Below are 22,985 nucleotides of genomic sequence, written 5' to 3' on the forward strand. Positions count from 1 at the left end.
GACTGAGAGAGACTCTGAATAGATAGATAGATAGATAGATAGATAGATAGATAGATAGATAGATAGATAGATAGATAGATAGATAGATAGATAGATAGATAGATAGATAGATAGATAGATAGATAGATAGATAGATAGATAGATAGATAGATAGATAGAAAGCTTTATTGTCATTATATTAAACATATAATAAGATTAAAGGTGCCACTGCATTTGTACTTTTAAAGCAATAAAAAAACAAGACAACCAGTGCTGCAAACGTTCTTTTTGGAGGACAATTATGGCGCTTTTCCACTACACAGTTCCAGCACGACTCGATTCGACTTGTTTTTTTTTGCGTTTCCACTAGGGAAAGTACCTGGTACCTGGTACTTTTTTAGTACCTGCTCTGGGGAGGTTCCAAGTGAGCCGAGCCGATACTAAATGTGACGTCAACAGACTGCCGGCCACTGATTGGTCAGAAGAGTTGTCGCTGGAAGAGTCATGAGCCGTCCCACACAAGAATCAAACCTGGCATTTTTAAATACCGGCAGCAGTGTATTTAAAACCAAATTGAGCCATACGGCTCAATTTGGTTTCTTTGTGTGACAGAAAGCCTCATACAGCAGCAAGTAAACCACTGCCTCAATGTCCTCCATTGTTTATGTGTTTTGTGTCGCGTATAAAACGAAGTCACGGCAGTTTCGCGGAGCCGTGCTATGACGACCCCGCCCACGTTGAGTAGGTACTTTTTTGTAATGGAAAAGGTCTGTTCTGGAACCGTGTCGAGTCGAGCCGAGTAGTGCTAGAACTGTATAGTGGAAAAGTGCCATTGGTATATTTTTTGAAGGTAAATATGCACAATATGTCAAGCAATGGGCAGTAAAAAGATATGTCTGAGTTAGCTGTTGACAACAACACAGAGAAATGTATAAATCCTAATCCTGTGAGAAACCTTTTATAATGGAAGCAGATTATTATTGTCTTCTTTGAAACCTGTTGTAACACATGTGTAGATGTAACATCTAAGACGTGTCTCGCCTAACACTGAGACTTTACAATTGATATTCTCTTGTAGAGTAGTGGATGGTGCTCCTGGGCTGGGGTTTGGCTTGAAATATTTAAGATATTTATATTAAAGAGTATGATTGCTGTGAGATCTTACTTGGGTTCTGAGGAAAGAGGGTGCAGCTCTTGCAGTGGATAATCTCCTTTATGACAGGCATGTCTGGGGGTACAGATGGGGGAGGGACAAGGCTGATGCCTGCCATCATGGGGTTTATGGGTGCAATGAGGCCCATCCCTGCATCAAACCTCTGAAGAACCAGAGATTCTGCAAGACAGAATGACACAAGTTAACACAACTCTCTTATTTCAAATGAACCCTGACACCAGAATCTTTTGTGCTGATTTTCCTGCAAAACTGATAGATTCTCAACATCATTTACAGCATACATTGAATACAGCATTTACTAAAGGAGTAGACAGTGGTTTTGCACAGGAATACACTGAAATAACAAGTGAGCAGGAGGAACAAAGTGTCAGCAGAAATACTGCTGCCCACACAGTCACAACAGGAAGGAGAGTGAAGAGATTCAGATTAAAGGAGAAGGACTCTGCAACACAACAAAAGGACAAATGTCCCATGCAGTAATTCTATAGAAAAATATATTTATTTTCCTGCTCACTTATAGAGGACTGAAAGAATGCAGCAATCATTCTGTGTGAAAGCTTTTACTCCTGCTGCTCTAAAGAGTGCACAGTAAGTCTTTGCTGGAAACAATCATCAGCACAAAGCAAGTGAGACATTTTATATTTTCCAGTTTGTTTGGTGTAAAGAGAAGAAGACCAAGCCTCTTAGGTCTAATCTACAATGACTGCACCCATGGTAGCAGCTCTGTGTGACTGCACACAATGATAATGCTATAATGTTGATGTTAAGCATGTTTAATCATTATCATATTCACCATCTTAACTATCTAACATTTGCTAATTAGCACTAAATGCAAGAAATAGTCAAGGGTGATGAGAATGCATTACTTTTTCAGGAATTTAGTCCAAAGGACTGATAAAGACAGCTCATCATGAACATTAACATGACTTTCTCTGGCAATCCATCCAGTAGGTGTTGGGACATTTAAATGAAATTAAATCAAGACCACACATTTGAACCTTATGGTGGTTCTAAGAATAGTGAAGGGCTCTCTAAAGTCATTGCCTGGGAACCATGATGTTATGACACAATGCTTTTGAATACATTTTTATCTTCAGGATGATTTGCTTCCCTCTTGGTCTGCCCTTACTTTGACCTTGCAGTGTTTTTCTGCTGCATAATGACGAGAACAAATGCATTACAATGTTGGTTCACTCAAATCACAAGAAACACCTTGGGTCAGATGCCACTAATCATTTCTAGCCATATAAATACTATTAACTATTAACATGGTTAATAGTAAATAATATTTTGTGTTTTATCAGGAAATATATTAAAAAACTAAGCACTGAAAAATTAAGTTGAATTTGGATCCTGAGTGTCACCAACAGATCAAAAATGGTTAATTGACTGTACTTATATAATGCTTTTCTAGTCGTTGTGACCACTCAAAGCATGTTTACATTGCTTACTTAGCACTATGGGTCTGATTTATTAAACATCTATGTTTGCAATGTTTGCAGGCGGATTTACAAGGTTTGCGTCTTTCAACTCTGCAAGATAGTACGCGCTGTATATTTAGTAGTTTACCATAATGAATATGTAATATGAGACGTTTTAACCCCAGTGTGCAAAATACAGGGAGGAGAAAATGTAAATATGTTATTTATCACACGCATTGTGATTTACCAAACCTGAAGGTATTATTTCTGATGCTAACTGCGTCTATAAATAATACCTTTGAAGGACAGGTATTAACCAGCTGTTACTATGGAGACGAGGAGACGGAGGCACAATGACAGAATACACACAGGACAGAGTTTTTCCACCTGTGTTAATATGTTGGAGTAGAATATTTGTGGATTTACTAACAGCATTGTCTTCGTCACAAATACTCTCTATATGTGGGTTTCTCTGGTAATATTAGTTTTTAGTTATAACTCAATATATTAGTTAACCTCTTCCACTAGAACCTGATCACATTTCATTCCAAACTCTCCATAAAGACACAAAACCCTCATTTAAATACTGCTGTCTGCACCCTGTTGCACCTGTTTTCATTTACACAGTTATTCTTAGTAGATCACCTGCAAAACGCACACAAACGAAACACACAATCTATTGCACCGTGCACGCAATTTAGTACCCACTATTTGGGATCTTAGTAAATCAGGCCCATGTGTACATCTATATTGTTATCTTTATTTAAACATGAAAATCATTGAGGTCTGGTCCTCATTTACAATGAGGTGAAGTATAATAAAATAACCGAATATACAAGATAAAAGGAAACAATCAATTGAAACAAGTATAAGTACAGTTAATAAAGAATGCAAAGATACAAGATATAAAACAAATCAATTAGTGGTTGGTGATCATAGATTTAAAATGTTTGTGTTTTAAAATGTTTTAAAATGGGTTACTAGAGTATCAATTTTTAGGGTGCACTGCAAAGAGTTCCAAGTGGTCAGAGTATAAAAATAAAAAGCAGAACAGTACAAACTCCATGAAAGCAAGTCATTAAACCAAGGACCAATACATGTGATATGAAATGGCAGCTTCCTAATAAGGGCCTTTTAGATAAATACATACATATGCTTATCAGGTGTCACAGACAGAAAAGACCATTCAGCCTTTTCATACAGAATACAATGATGAGTTCTATAAGAATAACTTAAATACAGTTAAGTCCATAAATATTTGGACACTGACACAAGTTTTGTTATTTTACCTGCTTACCAAAACATATTCAACTTACAGATACAATGAACATGGCTTTAAAGTGCAGAATCTTAACTTTCATTTGAGGGTATTCACATCCAAATTGGAGAAAGGGTTTAGGAATTACAGCTCTTTAATGTCTACCACCCTCTTTTTGAGGGGACCATAAATAATTGGACAACTGATTTAAAAGCTGTTTGATGGACAGGTGTGGACAATTCCTTTATTATTTCATCATCAATTAAACAGGTAAAATGTCTGGAGTTGATTCCAGATGTGGTCTTTGCATTTGGAAGTTGTTCCTGTGAACCTTCCACGTGCAATCAAAAAAGCTCTCAATACAAGCCAACAAGGTTTTAAAAATGAACATTTTATTTAGGATTATTTAGTTTGTCCAATTACTTTTGAGGCCCTGAAATAAGTGGACTGTGTATAAAAATTCTTGCAATTACTAACATTTTTAAACTCTATTTTTGTCCAACCCCTTGAATTCCAGATGAAAGTCTGCACTTCAATCACATCTTGATTGTTTCATTTCAAACCCATCGTGGTGGTGTACAGAGTCAAAATTATGAAAACTGTGTTACTCTCTAAATATTTAAGGACCTAACTGTAAGTGTAAATATAAAACTAAGAGCAGAATGATAAGCAGAATCCGAGGGCTTAAAGGTAAAGGCAGAGGCATGCTGATAAATCACATCACCATAATCCAAGACAGAGAGAAAAACAGCTTCAACAGTCTCATTCCTACAAAACATAGCAACGTTAGTTCTATTTCTACATATAAAAAAACAAACACAAAAACATTATCTTTTTTTGGACAAAACTATTTATTTGAATGTGAATTTGTCATCTATCCATACACCAAGATATGTACATTCTGTAATTCTCTCAATTATGGGTCTGCAACCCATGCAGAGCAACCCAGTCTCACAGCACAACGTATCACAGCTACGTTGGTCCACAGTGTAAAACGAAGCCATCTCACAATTTTGCCTCATAAATAGTGAGATGGCTACGTTTTTTCTGCCTTATTCTTTTCTATAGGACTGTGTTCACGTCATGTGACATTCAAGTTTTTGTCTGAGAAAACAAATCAAATGGCTGACATTCATTTAATTCTCAGTGTAAAATGTAATATTTTAAGATAGTTTCAGCATTAAATTGTGTTTTGATGACATCTCTAGTGAGAAATATGCATTTTGTTTTCACAGTCTCTGTTCAGTGAATGTATATGATGTCTAGTTTATCAGTATTACCAAGTAGTGCCACAAAATTGTAGGAATACAACGTTTTGTCGTGGATGACGTTTGCTGGTAATGTTTTCTAAATACGTTTCCATTGTTTTTCTACAATATTAATTCAACAACCTTCTTGTCTTTATTATTTTTTTGTGAATATTCTGAGATGAGAAGAGATTTAGAAAGTATTCATATTGGTGACAGGCCGGTGAGGTTACATTTAACAAGTGATTTGAGATCGTTAACAACAAATGATGTGTGTGTTTTTCCACTGGACGTGCTCATTTTAATGAATAGATTCATTTATAATTCATGTGTGTCTTATAACTTCACTGATATCTTTTGCGCATCATAACCGCTTTTTGATCAGCTGTCTGTCATTGTTGGGAGGACGACCGGGGGAATCCTGAGTGACATTTTAACCCAGCTGTCACCTTATGTTGTTTGAGTACTTTTTGTGTGTCATGCCCATAGACATAATATAATATAATATAATATAATATAATATAATATAATATAATATAATATAATATAATATAATATAATATAATATAATATAATATAATATAACGTCTATGGTTAAGACAACATCACTTTATGGCAGTTTTACGACAGTCAGGTTGTTTACGATACTGCCCCTAGTGAGAATCGTGGGCTCAGATGGTCAAAGCTGCATCAGAGTCAACATGTGTGTGAAGCATGTCCATGCTCTGTACCTCGCTTGCTCATTTTGCCTGATAATGTGATGTTTCCTTGCTAGGTGAGCATTAATGTTAAATGTATAATGTTGTCTGCATTGTAAGAATAGGTTGCCCTATATAGGCCCCATGTTCCCACAGGGTTAGGGTTATATTTTACAACTACATTCATTACATTCACCCCCCAAAATTTTCCCCACACTCATCCGGGTCTACGGCACCCAGTTTCACACGTGAATCTTTTCGGCCCAAGTGGGAAACAAACCCCAGTCTCCAGCATGATAGTTAGGCATCAGCACATTTGATATAACTTCAACATTTAAATGTGTGAAATTTGAAAATTCGGCTTCATAAGTCCCTGGTTATGCCAATGCTAAAAAACCATGTGCCGTGCTGTATCAGATGGATTGGTCAACCCAATGAGGAGAAAAACCTGGTCTAAAAAAAAAAAGACGGCCCAATCAGGACGGCGTTGTGCCCGCCCCAGTGCTTAATTTGTAAATGATTGCTCATGAGGGACTTTCACTCGTAGCCTCACAGAGGAACCAGGACACCCCACATGTCTGTGGGACAGAGGGCTGTGGGAACATAGGGTCTACATTTTAATAATCTCTTAGAAATGCGGGAACATAGAGCTGTGGGAACATAGACATGCTCCTATGTTTTGAATTCAGTCACATCATAGCAGAGTGTTATCCTGCATGATGATGTCTACAAAGGACTGATAGAGAGCACAGGCATCACTGTCTGGTATGGGAATACCACACAGACAGAGAGGAAGGCTCTGCAAAGAGTCATAAAGTCTGCAGAGAGGATCACCAGAACTGAACTCCCCTCTATGGACACAATCTACACACAGCGCTGTCAAACAAGAGCAGAGAGAATCATCAGAGACACACTACATCCAGCTCACTCCCTGCTCAAACACAAACAATGCACATACAACCTCAGACACAAAATGAACTACCTCACATTATATCCTATCATATTTATTTTATTATATTTATATTGTCTTCTGGGCCTGTGCAATATACCTATGCTTACAACAATGCTCTAACTTTCCCTTTACACAGGGTTTTTATGCACTTTTTTATGTCTAGAGTATGTGTATGTGTTTTATGAATGTGTCTTTCTTGTGTTTCTTTTTAAATTTTGTCTTGACTCTCTGAACAACCACACACACATTCCTATGTGTGCAAGCACACATGGCTAAATAAAGTTGTTGAATCTTGAATGATGTAGGTTTATTCATCATTTTATTCAGTTATGTGAATATTGTTTTCTGTTGCCATGTACGTTACATTATGTTATATTCTGTACTGTGTGAGAATCGTGGGCTCAGATGGTCAAAGCTGCAGCAGAGTCAACATGTGTGTGAAGCATGTCCATGCTCTGTACCTCTCTTGCTCATTTTGCCTGATAATGTGATGTTTCCTTGCTAGTGCTTTGGTGTGAGAGACTGCTGCTGTTTCCCTGTGGCCACAGAGGAGGATAGTTGCCTGTAGCCATCTCTGCGACTCCTGTTTGCTCATCCCAGGAGAACCTCACACATACACACCCCCTTCACATATCATACCTACATAAATAAATAGAGCTCTATAAAATTTTATTTTTCTTTTGCTGGCCAGCAGTTATTTTTTACTAAGGACAATTAAAGGATATCGTTGCGATATTTTTTTTAATTTTTGGATTGAAGACCGTTTCAGGGTTTTTTAATTTTTACTTCACGGACTGAGAAAGGACTCTAAATAAAAGGGCAAGTAATAATTTGTCAGGTACAATTCATAAGGGGACTTAAGTAGAACAATAAGTTCATTGTTAAAAGAGAAGAACATCTAAATTCTATTTGTTTCATAAAAAGAAAATCATTTTTTTTGTATGTTGATTGTGTTACATTTAAAGACAAAAGGGTGAAATCTTACATATGACTGTCATTATACTGATAACTTGTTACTGAGTATTGCTTAACGGAAGTGCACGTTTTCTGTGGTTGTGACTTCCAGTGTCATTTGAAAGATGAGGTGAGGTGTATTTCAGTCCAGCAAGTGTAAATACATCTGGATTGATAGTAAACTGCTATCAGGACTGAATTCTGCTTATTGGTTACAACATCATGCGCTCCCATAAGGAAACCCCTCCGCCACACTGCCCCCTCCCACCCACACACCTTTTTTAAACATTTCATTAATAAAAATCAAGAGTTTTGGTTACAGGAAGTACGTCACTTGCCTTCGTCTCCTTCGTCTTTCTTTTCACAGACAACACATGACAGACAGACTAGAGACCACACGACTGTCTACAAAGTATAAACCAACACAGTGTCACAGCAGCTGGTGTGATAGTGACGAAATTATGACTCAACATTTAATGAGATGTTATTCTTGTTCTTTGAATGATATATTTATCATTTAGCAACACAGAAACATGAACATGTCCTTGATAGATCAAAATATGATTGATTAATGTTAAAGCCATTCTATCAAATGAATTCTCCCTGGAAAATAAAGGTTTTTGTCAGGTTTTGATCAATAATATTGAGCCACGCACTCCAGTGTGTGTGTCCACATGTGTGTGCATTAAATCTCTATATCTTTGCACTTGTCACTTTCATATATTTAATCAAACTGGAATTTACATTTGGCACTACATCCAACCCCTACTGTTGCAAAATCATAAAAATACAAAAAGTATCTAGGCTTGTGTAAATAGCTTATACATGACTGAAAATGGGTTGGTCTTTTAATTCAAACCCTAACCCTAAATCAAGAACTTCTGACCTTCTTCAAAGCCTATAGTACTGCCCTAGATTGTCATCAGTAGTATTATAATCTCCTAAAGTGACTCATTTTGGTCCCTAGTTCAACAAATAAACAAAAGCTTCATTTTATCAACTGGTCCTTCAAAGAGATCTTGGAAACTAAGCCTGGGATATGGCTTGGGTTCATGAAATGTGAAAATTAAAACTTTGTCATAGAGCTAAACCAATCATTCGAAAGGCCTCGGCCTGGAGAGTAACATATGTCAGTATGAAGACTCTATATGGCTCCTGCTTTAAAATATTGACCGTTAAACCTTAAACTTGGTGCTTATAGAAAGCTTAAAGTAGGGTTGTAAAATAGAGTTAGGGTCACTTCCAGAAGTCCTGCACTACATCTATAAGATTATTAAGTGCAGCTTGGAAAATGTCAAAGGAATGTTGCAGATTCTCCACAGCTAGCTGAGCTGAGTCTGCAATATAATTCAATATTACATGAATGGTGAATAAATGTGCATGGCAGTTAGTTATTTAAAAAAAAATGTATTTATAAGATTTCTTAGGCACAGACTCCTTTATTTAACTGTAGACAGACAGGAAACAGGAGGGGGGGGGGGGGGGGGCAGGCATGACACCCTTAGTTATCGGTTACCAAGTTCACTAACTGCTGCCAATCAGATAGGTATTTTCAAGTGCACTGGCACTGTAACTAAAACTAACATTACTACAAATATGTAAAAATAAGGAATGATCTAATGATAATAATTGGAAAGCCATCCATTTTTCTGCTATCCAATATGCAAAAATGTACAAACAAGTGTAGAAGTGGTATATGAAAATAAAATGAATGTAAAGTTGAGAAGAAATGGAGTACAATGCAAATTTGAATTTGAGAAAAGGTGACAGAAATGCAAATTTCAGTTGCTATACCATGGATGTTTGGAGTATTACCTAGGCACTTGCAGTGGCTTATTTTAAATACACTGAATCATTTAAGTTGGCAACAGAAACCTTGTGCCTTCAGATATTGTTGCTTTTTACTTGGCACAACAACTGTATACACTTTATTTTGAAGTGCAGTAATACAGTACAGTCACTTTCTGGAAAGATATTGTCCCAGTTTCCATTGAGTAGAAAAGGTTTGTGAGTATAGAACATTAAGTTACCTGGTAATGTTACGTTACCAAAGTGTTACACTACAATGTAATGCTGCTCGGGTTAACTTCAGTTCATAATGAAGTAGAAACATTTTAATGAGGGAGATGTTGTGTTTACTGACCCATATGCAACTGAGATGGACTCTGATTCTCTGTCATAGACACTACACCCCTCACCAGTGGGTGGCTCTGTAAGACTGTGTACATGATAGAGATCGCTGTTAGGATGAAAAGGTGTGTTACCAATGCTAGCTGTTGCTGAGGTCTGAGTTAAGTTGCTCAACAGTTATTTTTCTTCCCTGTGGTTCACTCTTCAACATAACAGTGCTTCCATGTGGGGAGAGACAAGGTCAGAGCCGAGACCCCAAATACCAATGTTGTGCATACTCTACAATCACATAAAAATCCATTCCATGTGAGTTAGCTGACTGAACTTAAAGTTTTGTTTTTCAAAGAGACATCCTGTGGTAGAGATGCATCAATAGGCTAATTGGAATGCATTCAGAGGCTGTTTTTTTTAAACAGGTATTGTTTGGTCAGCACAATAATTTGCATCATTTTCTCATGTGTGAGGGTATATAGTGTGCAGTTAGCTAAAGAGCTGTAAAACAGCTTGTGATTTGTTTTGTAAAAAGAAAAAAAAACACTTTTTTAAAAGATCTTCAGGCTTATAGAAAAGAAAAAAATATACTTGGAGAGATAATCTTCCATAAATCTAAGCATTTGTTGCCAGGGTGCATCCAGCGATTCTTCAGGTCTTAGGAAAACTCATTAAAGCCTTGTCTGCGATAACCCAGACAGGTAAATTACACATCTTCGTGCCACACATTCATCATAATCACATAAGGCTGGTTTCGCTTGGAGCTTTTTCTCCCAGAGCCAAAATGATTCAAGCCAGGTTCATTTCTCTGGCTCCAAGCTCTGCTGATTCTGCCAGAGAGCGAAACGGAGGAGACAGAAGAAGAAATACAGAGAAAGAAGCACACGAGGGGGAGAAAAATGAATGTCAGAGCCAAGAAAGGCAGAGAAAGGCTGTGACAGAAATACGCAGTATTTATGCTTTTAATTGTGATTATTTTCTAACTTTTTTTCACCAGAAACATTGAGAGACAAGAACTGCATCAACAAAATTGGAGACATCTGCTGGCAATTACCCTGAAGGTGAGATCTCATATATATGTCTCGTATAGACACCCAGACTTACACTATAGTGAGGACTGAAATTCATTCTAATTCTGATCTTTAAACCACATCTAACCCTGAGCTAACCTCAACGGACTATTTTCTACAAATGGTTAACAAATGTGAAAACTGTGTCCTAGAGTTAACTGAGGAAACATGTTTGCTGGATGGACTGACTCTTTATCACTCACTTATCAGATTCACGTGTCCCCTTTTTCTGTCTTGTTACATGTGGGAACATTTTAAAGAGGGATGAAAGCTGCGGTTGTTGCCAGAGGTGGAATTTAATCAGCATCACATCATCACAGTTATAATATCATGTCATTTTAAAGCTACAATTTTTCATGTATTTTTATTTAAAATATGCTCCCAAGCACATGTTCATTTGGACTTAATTTGGAAAGGTGTTATTGACTCAGTCTAATTTAACAGCCTGGCAGCAGTGCAGCAATATTTTCTTCTCAAGGTTTTTAGTGAGCCTCACACTTCTAACCAATCAAAGAAGGCCAAAGCCAGGAGAGGGAGCTCAGAGCTCTCCTACGTGAATGTGCTTCCGGTGCACTCCTCCTCTTACACTAAGGTTCCAAGCTAGCATTAGCTGCTGGCAGAGGTCACTATGGCTCTCAATATTCCCGTTACTTGCAATCAAAGACCTCCGCACTTTCTTTCCCCAGGGCAATTGCAAGGATCCAAGTGAAAGGCTAGGTGCTCATGCAAGTGGTAGCTTGAGTTCCAGGACTAACATATTGTAGCTTTAATATTTAGAATTTGGTTCAGTGGAATAATATTGTTATGTTGCTGTCTGTCCCTCTTTAAAAAAGTTCCTCTCTGCTCAGTTAAATCCATGCATTCAATTATTCTGGGCTTAACACAAAAATTCCTACTCAACAAATTTCCCTGCATACTCATTTAATAAACCTCCACATTACAGCATTTATACAGTGACAAACCCGGGCGCCTTTATATAATAGAAAGTCACAAAGCTCACACAAATCCTCACGTCTCAGAAAAAACAATTTCATAAATAGATTCCAAAGTGAAATTAAGCCCAGAGAAACAGAAAGTGAAGTGAAATCGAGTGGCAACATGCAGAGCTTAGTGTATGTTGGTCTGAATATAGGGGTTATATTGTTTGAACAGTATTAGATATCTAAACAAAACTGAGGTATTTATTACATCCAGATGCTTGAACTCCTATTGTGTGGAGCATTTCTCCAGCCCTTTCTCTTTAGCAAAGTGTCATAGTTTGATATGTCTGGGAAAATCTCTGCCTGCTAAATCTAACACATCTCTGTACAGCACTTTAAATAACATTTAAAGCTTGTGATCTGTCCATGAAGTTGTCTTCATGGTGTACACTGGTTCTCTATGGGAATCTTTAACTGAATTTAACATACTACTGCAATGTTTTAGGTATACATGATTGAAATGTGCTGTTTGGTCAGCAGGTGCAGATACTACGTTTACTGCTGTACTTCAAATAATACTAAAACTACTGCTATTACTATCACACCACTGCTGCTGATAATAATACAAATATACTCTAATACTGCAACTATACAACCACTGTTGTACACTACTAACACTAGTGCTGCTTCTACTATTACCATTATTGTTGCAATAACAATAAAAACACTTTTACTGCAACTATGACTCACACTGCTATAACACCATCACTGACACCAGTGCTTCTGCACTTGCATTTTGCCACAGCAGCTGCTATTACTGCTAAAAACATGTTATTACAACTAAGTGTACTACCCAATTACTTCTACTATTACTACTGCTGTTGTCACTAGTACTGCCACACTACAATGGAAATGTCCACAATAAAATGTTACATGAGAACATCAAACCTTCATACAGCAAGAAGAACAACTATTGCTATGAATAGTAGCACTTGTAGTAGTAATAATAGAAGTAATAGCAGTGTAACTGTGTCTTTCCCGGAAAGAACATATTAGGTCAAAACCCAAAACTGTGAGTCCGAAATGTCTATTTGAAACTACTGAGCCGGACACATAAACAGTGAAAAGTGAATGTTGATGTGTTGCCAAGCGCTTTAAGTGGTCAGTAGACTAGAGAAGCAATATATGAATGAGGCCATAATGGTAACTACTGTACAACACACACACACACACACACACACACACACACACACACACACACACACACACACACACACACACACACACACACACACACACACACACACATACACACACACACACACACACACACACACACACACACACACACACACACAGAAAGAGGATGCAGACACACAGATAACAGATGACACATCTTGAACATAGGGGTGTATTTAATGAAATGTGATTTTATGTCACTAGCTGACCCTACCCATGATATAAAACAGGTCTTGACCTAGCAAAGTGATATCATAGTAGGAGGTGTGAGTTTGGATGTCAGTTGACACAAAATTTGCCAATAAGGTTGAAACTTTTCTCCCTATGAATGGGTGAGGCCACCAGTCCTCTACACCTCTACATCTCACTACAATTTCCTCAATATTTTTGAAGCCCACACCCACTTTTGTGCAATCCAATCAAATGCCAGATTTAAATCTCTTTAAATCTAAATATGTGGTAGGTGCATCAATGTAAAGCATTACTTGGATATTATACATCATAGATCTCATTGGAGGTACCATGGCATAGAGGCTGACAGGAAATAGGGAGAGAAAGAGGTGAATGACATGCAGTCATGGAGTCAAACCAGGGATGCTGCGATTATGTGCCATGCGCAGTAACCACTTGGCCACCAAAGCACCCCTGCCCCAAAAGCAGCACTGACATATTATGATATGAATATGCATGGCAGAGAGCCTCAAATCTAAAAGAGGCAGAAAAAAACAGTGGCTGATGATGCATTATACCGCTCCTCCCCCCATTGAAGATGAGTTGAGAGAACTGCTTACTGACGTTCTTCTGCGTTACGTTAAACTCAAATACTGATGTACTCTGTCACTTTTCCATCTGAGAAACAAAAATGGCTTTAAAATAAAATGTCCGTAGTGTATTTCTTTTGATACCATTACAAATTAAGAATATTTTGATTGATTGATTGATGAATTCTGCATTTTTTGTGTCAAACATACATTTTAAGTAGTTTTAACAGCGGCAGTGCACTCATTGATTTGAATGACATCTTAAATGTGTGAGTAATATTGTTTGTTGTCCGCTTGTGATGAATACTGTAACTAGTGTGGGAAAAAAATGTGTTATATGAACGAGATTATAATGTAAAAATATTACAAACTTTGGATTGCCTTGGTGGCTGAGTGGTTAAGGGACATGCAACGTAAAGGCAGCATCCGATTCCGGCAAGGGACCTTTGCTGCAGGTCTTTCCTCTCTCTCTCTCTCTGTTTCCTGTCATCCTCTATGTCACCCACTGACAAAAAAAAGCAAAAAAGTCCAAAAAGAATTCCAAATTTTATCATCCCCTTCAAGTCTGCAGACCACCACTAAAAAGACATCTGTGAATCTGATGATGGCATACCTTGAACTTCAAATAAGGTCAATTATTACTCCATGTATTGTAAACTTTAAACCGTAACAGTGCTGTATTCATTTAAGTTTGTAAGAATGTAGAAAATGATTCCACTGCTTTTAAAAAATTCTGTCAAGAGATTTCAGAATGTGTCTCATGGAGATCATCCAAACAAGATAAAAATAAATAAACTTTATGTTTGCATGCAAGCAGTTTTGGCATCCAAAAACATCTGGGGCCTCATGTACAAAGACGTGTGTGGATTTCCTACTGAAACATGGCGTACGCTCAAATCCAGAAAACATTGTACGCACAAAAACATCCAGATGTATGAATCTGTGCGTACGCATGAATCCAAGCACATTTCCTTTGTACATCCCAATCAACGTGGAATTGAGCGTACACCCGACCCCTCCCTGTCCACGCCCCCATTTAAATACGCAAATCATATTGAAATGGGCCCTGCCCCTGAGATTCCCCTCTCTGCACGATCAGAAAATTTAAACAAAAGAATGAGTAAGACGGGAAAAAAGAAGAACTTTACAGAAAGCGAGTTGGAGACGCTACTCACTGAAGTGGAGGCGCGCAAAAATGTACTCTTTGGCACGCTGTCCTCCGGCATAAACAATAAATGCAAGAGGAGTGAGTGGGAGAGTGTGTGTGAGGCTGTCAATGCTGTGGGGTCAGAAAAGCGCACACACGCTGAATTGAAAAATCATCACAGTGGATGTGAAGCGGAGGACGGCTGCCCAACGCCAAAGTGTGGCCAAAACAGGCGGGGGGACAGAGAAGAGGGGCTCACCCCGTTTGAACAGAGAGTCGCCCCAATCGTGGGTGACACTGCTCTCTCAGGGGGGAGCACATGTGGGTGACTCTGATTACCCCCAAGGATCACACATTATTGTTGCAAATGAATGCAGGGGTTAATTACATGAGTACTCTGCACACAGAGACAATCAGGGGCTTGTTAGAAAGATCTGAAGCTGTAGTTTAACCAGCAAGTCACTAACTGTAACCACTGACTAGTAACGATGCTGTGAAGACGGGATAGTATTTGGGGGCGCACATGCTCAATACGCATCACGGGGATTTATATTAGGACAATTAAACGAATAAATGATTTACTCAACAAGAAACCACCCATCGCGCACAGTGCCGGCTTGTAGTCTGTTCCCAACCATGCTGTTACTCAGAATGTATGAATTGTGCATTGAACCAGGCCACCGTGCCACAATGTTGGTTAATTGCATTTTCACATCACATATGATCTGTTCATTGATCGAATGAAAATGTTTCCTGTTGACATATACAAATCCATCATGTGATGGTGCTTTTATAGCAATGTGTGTGCAGTCGATAGCTCTGATAACATTAGGAAAACCGACTCTCGCTGCAAATTGTGCTTTAATGTTGACCTGTTCAGCTGCATTGTATGGGAATCTGATATACCTAGCTGACATGCGGATAATTCTGTCCCACACGGCTGGCATGGCTCGGCTCACGGTCGACTGGCACAGTCCCGATCGGTCGGCCAGCTACCTCTGGAATGCCCCGGTTGCTAGGAACCCCAGTGTGGTCAGCACCTGTATGGATACAGGCAGCGCATGGCTCCTCACTGTGTCGTGCTCCAAGGCCGGCCACAGCTCTGCGCACAGTTCCAGGAGGATTGCCCTCGGGAACATAAAGCGGCTGATGAGCCAGTTGTCATCATGTGCCAGTAAATCCTCTGTCTCTAAACACACGCTCTCTTCGTACTGCACCATTTACAATGTCTTCTAATACTGCTAAAGCAGCCAATGTTGTTAACGATATTTTCTGCACCACTTTGTGCATGCTTTTATATCCACTCGTGTAATTGCAGACACGTGGGTGTGTTATTGTTCATGAGTGTTAATTGTTCATGTTCTGATGTGAACATCACTCAGTCTGAGGATTGTTTTCACATTTATTTATTAAAACGGTTTCCCAGCATCACCTCTAAGTGTCGCCAAAGGATCAACAGCTGTAGAAACGTGAATACGCCAGCCATGAAGTTGGCGTGAGGCACCGCACATTTCCACTGTCATTTCACTCTTGATACATCTGAACTTTGCCGTGAAAAAGAACGTACGCCACGTTTTTGTGCGTATGCACCCTTTGTACATGAGGCCCCATCTGGACATTAAGTTACAGATGAACTAATTACCAAGCACAACACTGGAAGTAAAATCAGTTATGTAAAGGTACCTGAAACCAAGTGCTGCCCGCTGATGCCCATGGGCATGATGCCCAGATTGTTCATGGCCGTGGCCCAGGCTCCATGATCACTGACTGGGACACTCAAGTGGTTCTCACCTAGACTGCCTACACCATCAGCTACACCACAGAAGAACAAACAGAAAGACATCAGAGAGGAGATTGATGTTAGAGGAGAAGTAATAGGTGTAAGTAAGTAGTAGTTGTAGGAAGGTGGTTGTTTTTTCTGGAAATGGGATTGTCATTTTCAAAGTGAAATTTTACTTTTGTTACGTACTAGTGGCCATAGCAGGTCTTCTGTTCTGTCCTATCTCTGCAGTCCTTTCATCAGATCCTTCCTCTGGCTGACAGAGGGGAGTAGGGATAGATCACTGGATGGGTGAACAGACGGGCTCATCCAGCTGAACCAACAATCACGGCCCACCTGCAGAAAGGGAAAGTATAGATGATGGCAAAATCAGAAAAAAGAGAAAAAAATCTTTGAGAGCAGTGATGAATTATGTAGCCTAGAGTTGATGCAAAACCCAAGAAATCTTTAGGTAATTAAGAAGCAAAGTTACAATACCAGCTGACTTTCCAACAGGGAAATCTGCTTAAAACACACACACACACACACGCACACACACACGCACAGAGACACACACTTGGATGTTATGTGTGTAAGTGGGTTTGCATCTCATTCATTACAAGTTCCCCACCCCTGTGCTGTTGTATTCTCCAAGCTGTCGAAGCCACATGGAAAACATCAGAAAAACAAACTGACAGCACTCAGTGGCTCATTTCTGTCTGACAAGCCAGGATTCAGCTCAATCCACATCAGTTATTAGCAGTGGTCACGGAGGGCAGCAGCACTGTTGTGTTTGAGTTGAATCTTGGTGCCCACTATGATTGTTTCCTTTATAGATCTGATACTTTATATACTGAAGGGAATAAAGATGAGATTCCAGTGATAATGTCAAATTCTTGAATTCTGCAGTGCTGAGGCTTTATTTGTCAGAAGTAGACTCTATCTGTTCCACAGTCTTTGATGTAGGATTGAAAGTGTAGTACTGTACTGCTGAGTGTTTGGTATGCCGGACACGTTGCACTCTCTCTTTCAGAGTCTCTGTCAGCTCACTACTCTGCAGTAATCACCATTATTCACATCTGACACCAGGAAATCAACTGTAACCCATAACACATCCTGCTTTAATTGAGACAAAATCATACTAATGACTTTTCATTCATGACTGCACACCATATCAACACTTGGAGTCAAACCCCAAAATGTGCATTGTCTTCAGTGAAATGATTGATCTTATGAATGGCTAAAATGTGGTAAACATGTTTATTGTAACTGCAGGACTAAGAACAGTTTGCCACCTTCACAGTGTTAACACCGATGAGGTAGCCAATTAAATACTGTGTGATGCACTAAATAATATATAATATATGAACATTGATTAACCTACACACCACAACACAAAAGACACACAGGTCAGATACACCCTCATAAAGACAGACGTGTGTTTTCTTACCAGTTGTTCTCATTGACATAATGCATTACCTGAGCCCTATGTCAAATCTTAACCTCGTGCACAGTGGCGCTTCTAGCTTGAATGACGCCCTGGGCGAGACACCCCCCCCCCCCTTATATGTCCACAAGGACATCTAAAAATATATGTTAAATATAAAAAATGTAACAAGATCTGTGGAAAAAAAGAATAATATAATAGAAAAAAAAAAAAATAGAGAATAATATTTCTCAATTGCACAAATCCTTCATCAGAACAATGGAAACACACACAAGAGAATCCAGTTATTACACTATTGCACTTAGAACAGGAAACACACTATTTAAAGTGCACAATCACCACCTCCAACATTGCCACAAGACAACAAACACAATTCTGCACAAACTATGACTGTTTAAGTTATCAGAACTTAGAGAATCACAAGGACATCCATAAATATACACTATTAATACTTAATAATGTTTGTAGTTTGATATACTGTAAAAAAAAAAAAAAAAAAAAAAAAAATTGACTAATCTTAGCAACAGCAACAAGCTTTGACGCCGCTAATCAGGAAGTACCCAATTTAGGACATTGGGACTTTATTATCATTCATGCAGGGGAAAATGTAAATATAAAAAAACCTTGCTGGGTAAGATTTTGGAATAAACCAACAGTTTACAAGAGTATAAATAATTCTTGCATGTCCTACAAATTAATCTACATTACTTTTGTTTTTTAGTCTTATGTAATACATTTCCAAGGCCCATTTCTCTGTCAAAAGCAGAAAGATTGCTCAATGCAATAGAAAAGAGAAAACTCTGAGGTGGAGGATTTTTCTGATTGTGATGCTGATGAAACATCTAAAAGTAGTTATTGATGAATTTTTAAGATATGGGTAAATCTGACAGATTATTTTCTTATACTGTAGCTCTTATCTGAATTATCACTTTTTTGACAATGTTAACAAAAATTGAAAATATATAAACTTCATAAATGTAGAATTTACAGCTGAGCTGTCATATTGGATTGAATGAGATTGCACAAGTGGTGTACCTATTGAAGTGGCCGGTGAGAGTTTATAGCATGATGAGAGAAAAACGTTTATCGTTTCATATTTTGCTGTATCGCTTATATTGTCAAATCATACTCCTTATTGCAGTATTTTTCATCATTTGGAATCTTTTTTCATGCGGATTATGTTATTAACTTTGTGATTTAAATTGTGACAACTTTCCCCTGTCTGTGTCTGTGTCTGTCTCTGTGTCTACAGAGGACTCAGCTCCGCCCCGCTGAGACAGCGGAGAGGATCAGCTAACGTTAGCTTCTGTCGACTTTGCTGTCATTTCTCTTGGCACTACTCTCCTCTGCGCTCAGAGAGTCTGTTCTGCTGCTACTTTATTCAGTCGAGTGGAGAGAGAGAGCGGTGACAGTAAGAAAGCCGGTGAATCAGATAAATAAAATGTTATTTTCTGATTGCTTCACAGCCGGTACATTCAACAGCACATAAACTTCCCCACACACCTCCACCCAACCCTGCACACCAGTCTGAGTTAATATAACAGTCCAGTTCAGTTAAGCAAATCATTACCGGACCATTAACCATTAACCCCACACACTGTTTAAGGTATAATATGTGTGTTTTGATTGCGTGTTTAAATGTAAATTGAAAACATTTTGGATTATAACCTTATGTGTTTATAAATGAATAACCACTGGTGCATTCAAATAAACCAGTCTTTAATAGAAAAGTGTTTTTTCCAGCATGAGACCCCCCAAAAAGACTGCTTCTTATACACCAGTGCTACTTATACACCGGTTTTTACTGTAAGTACTTCGTCCACCACTGTGTATCATCAGGTTGTAAATGGGCAGTTTCTCAGGACATTTACTCAGTGTACTCATGCACACAAGATGTCTGTAAAACACACAACCAGGACATGTATTAAAATGTATTGAGCACATTCATCCTCAATAGACGATGCACCTTTTTGATTTTAAGCACCTCTGTTTTATATCAGTAGCCAGGTTTACATGGAGCCTAATATTCCGATTAGAATCGGTTTAGAAGCACAAACCGAATGAAAATGATCCATGTTAACACCTCAATCGGAATAAACAGGCCCAAACCAAATGGAATTTCATTCGGTTTCAGATGGGTATAATATTCCTTTTCCCAAACTGATCAAAGGTAAAATTTTATCATTTAAACTGTGAAACAGAAAGTTGTCTCACTGCGTTGTTTCTGCGCATGCTCTGCCTTGACGTAGCCTAAATGCGCAGTGACGTTTCCTCACTTGTAGATTTGGTGGCTTCCAAGCAGTGAAACTGGTCCACAATGGAGAGCTTGTTTCTAATTCAAACTCTAAAAGACTTAAATATTATTACACGTTAAGATGGAAGAAAAACAATAAATACTGAACTGTTCAAAACTGAAAGAAGCCGGGATAGACCGTAAACAACAGCAACTACTGTGCTAATCAGTTGACAGATCCCAATCTTAGGTCAATCACGTGATGTTTACATCAATCTGCACGTCACACAGCTGCATAATGTCTGTTCTGATTAAATGCGGTGGCGCATGTAAACAGCAGATCGGAATAGATCACGTCACATGTAAACAGTTGTCCTGAAATCTTCAATCGGAATCGGCGACTGTGGCTCAGGAGGTAGAGTGGTCGTTCCTCCAATTGGAAGATTGGCGGTTCGATTCCCGGCTCCTCCAGTCCACATGTCGATGTGTCCTTGGGCAAGACACTTAACCCCTAATTGCTCCCGTTGCTGCACCAACGGTTTATGGATGTGTATGAATGATTAGCTTCCTCTGATGAGCAGGTTGGCACCCTGCGTGGTAGCTCCTGCCATCAGTGTATGAATGTGTGTGAATGGGGTGAATGAGTTGTAGTGTAAAGCGCTTTGAGTGGTTGAAAAGACTAGAAAGGCGCTATATAAGTACAGTCCATTTACCATTTCAATAGGAATGAAAAAAAGTCTCCATGTATACCTGGCTATTGTTGGGTTTTGGACTTTTAGTCAGACAAAACAAAAATGACTGAAGAGGTCACCTTGGGCTGTGGGAAATCGTGAGGGTAATTTTTCACAATTTTCTGAAGTTTCATAGATTGATCAATCAATTTATCAAATAATTACTGACACATTAATACATCATTTTTGTATTGGGGGCTGTAATAGTCACCATGGCCTCTAGAGGTCAGTAGCAGGGCTTTAGATTGTTTTTTTTGCTGAATGTTATTTATTGTAGCATTGCAACGCAACACAATACAACATTACCTTTAAATCTCAATAGAACAGAAACACACATTTACAAAAATCACAAGAAGTGGCATAAAATAACATCTAGTCAAAGAGAACAAAAATGAACACATGTTGAGTGGGTTAGGTTAAAACTAGGTTTCTGAATTGTCTGCTACATGCAGCGCATGGACACTGTCCTCCTGCATGAGCACAGGCCTGGCAGTGAGACAGAGACATCAGGTTGATTTGGGGATTATGTATGACACTGGTAGAGGTGCTACCATTATGCACACGCGGGCAATAGGGTTTAATCCCGGGAAACGGGATTCCTGGGAAATCCAATCAAAACCATTTCATGATCCCCGGGAAATTTGATGACTGGAAATATTGATATTATTATTTAAAAATAAAAACATTGATGAAATATATTCACTAAGACGTAGGCAGACAGTTTACTCTCATAAAACATGCACACGTGTGAATTTGCGTGGTGTGCACTGGTAAAACAGCTGATCAATTAACACAACGCACTATGACAAAAAAATTTGCCAAATTTCAGACAGAATAGGCTATATATAAATATTAGGGCAATGTGATTAAGGTTAAATTGCTCCTCACTGATTCACTCACTGTCACTGACTGACTATGTAAACTGTGCACGACACACAGTGTTGGTATGAGAGGAGTCTTACTGCTGTATATATATATATTCCTGCACTGTCTGTTCATTGTTGGACTTTTTTTCCAGTCCTGGATTTTGATATGAGTAGCACAGAGCGCATACACCAAAAGAAAAAAAAGGGTTGGTTTTCTATCACTTATATGCACATCATGTCTTCTTTTTATAAAGTCACTGAGGTTGGAACAAGTAACGAGCCTGTTTTGACAATGTAAGGAGTAGAAAGTCCAGATATTTGTGTTCAAATGTAGGGAAGACAAATAAAAAGTTGTCAGAAAAATAAATATTCAAGTAAAGTAGCCTACAGATACCTGAAAAATCTACTGAAGTAGCTACAGTAACGGAGTACAAATCCTCCCACCTCTGGTGGCATGGTACCGTAATAGCTTTCCTGTTATCAAACAAGAGAAATATGCCTTCCCTGCCCTATTAAAGATGTTATATTGACTTCGAGTGATCATTTGCGCTCGCAGCCATTGAATAGACTTCATTTAACTGAATGACTTAGAAATCGCCAAATTACTTACTTTAAGGGCTGATTTCCATTGGTAGTCCCCCTACCAGATGGTACTGGCAAAATTCCTAAAACATTAACATACATCTCCCGTTTTCATTTACAATTTCTCCTCTCTGCCATCGCTTATCAGGCTTGCTAATGTTACCTGCAGCTCTGTGTGAGAGGACCAAACAAGGCTGCAGCTTAAATTTAACTGACTCAAAATCTTGCATAATATGTCATGAATAGGGAGGCGCCTGAATTCAGAATTCATCTGAACTGAATATTCATATAAAGTATTTACGTAAAATATGTGTGTTGTTGAAAAAATGTGTGTGATGTGTTGTTGTGTGTCTGTTTTAAAATTGTATGCCAGTATAAACCTATGTGATTATGTTAAAGGATATAGGATTTAGTGTGTAGTTACCC

At 38.6% G+C, this 22,985-nt stretch overlaps 1 protein-coding gene across 1 annotated transcript in view; it reads right to left on the bottom strand.

The window, feature by feature from the left end:
• enox1 (ecto-NOX disulfide-thiol exchanger 1) overlaps positions 1–22,433 on the bottom strand; it is a 72,018-nt gene extending 49,585 nt beyond the window's left edge. The window contains exons 1-4 of the mRNA XM_062432203.1: positions 22,422–22,433; positions 16,911–16,977; positions 16,625–16,753; positions 1,145–1,312 (exon numbers count right to left, since the gene is read on the bottom strand). Coding sequence (XP_062288187.1) covers positions 1,145–1,312; positions 16,625–16,753; positions 16,911–16,977; positions 22,422–22,433 — 376 coding nt within the window. The remainder of the gene's footprint in view (positions 1–1,144; positions 1,313–16,624; positions 16,754–16,910; positions 16,978–22,421) is intronic.
• Positions 22,434–22,985: the final 552 nt, after the last annotated feature.

The sequence above is a fragment of the Scomber scombrus genome, chromosome 13 (genome assembly GCF_963691925.1).
Source record: "Scomber scombrus chromosome 13, fScoSco1.1, whole genome shotgun sequence".
In the NCBI taxonomy this organism is placed as follows: Eukaryota; Metazoa; Chordata; class Actinopteri; order Scombriformes; family Scombridae; genus Scomber; species Scomber scombrus.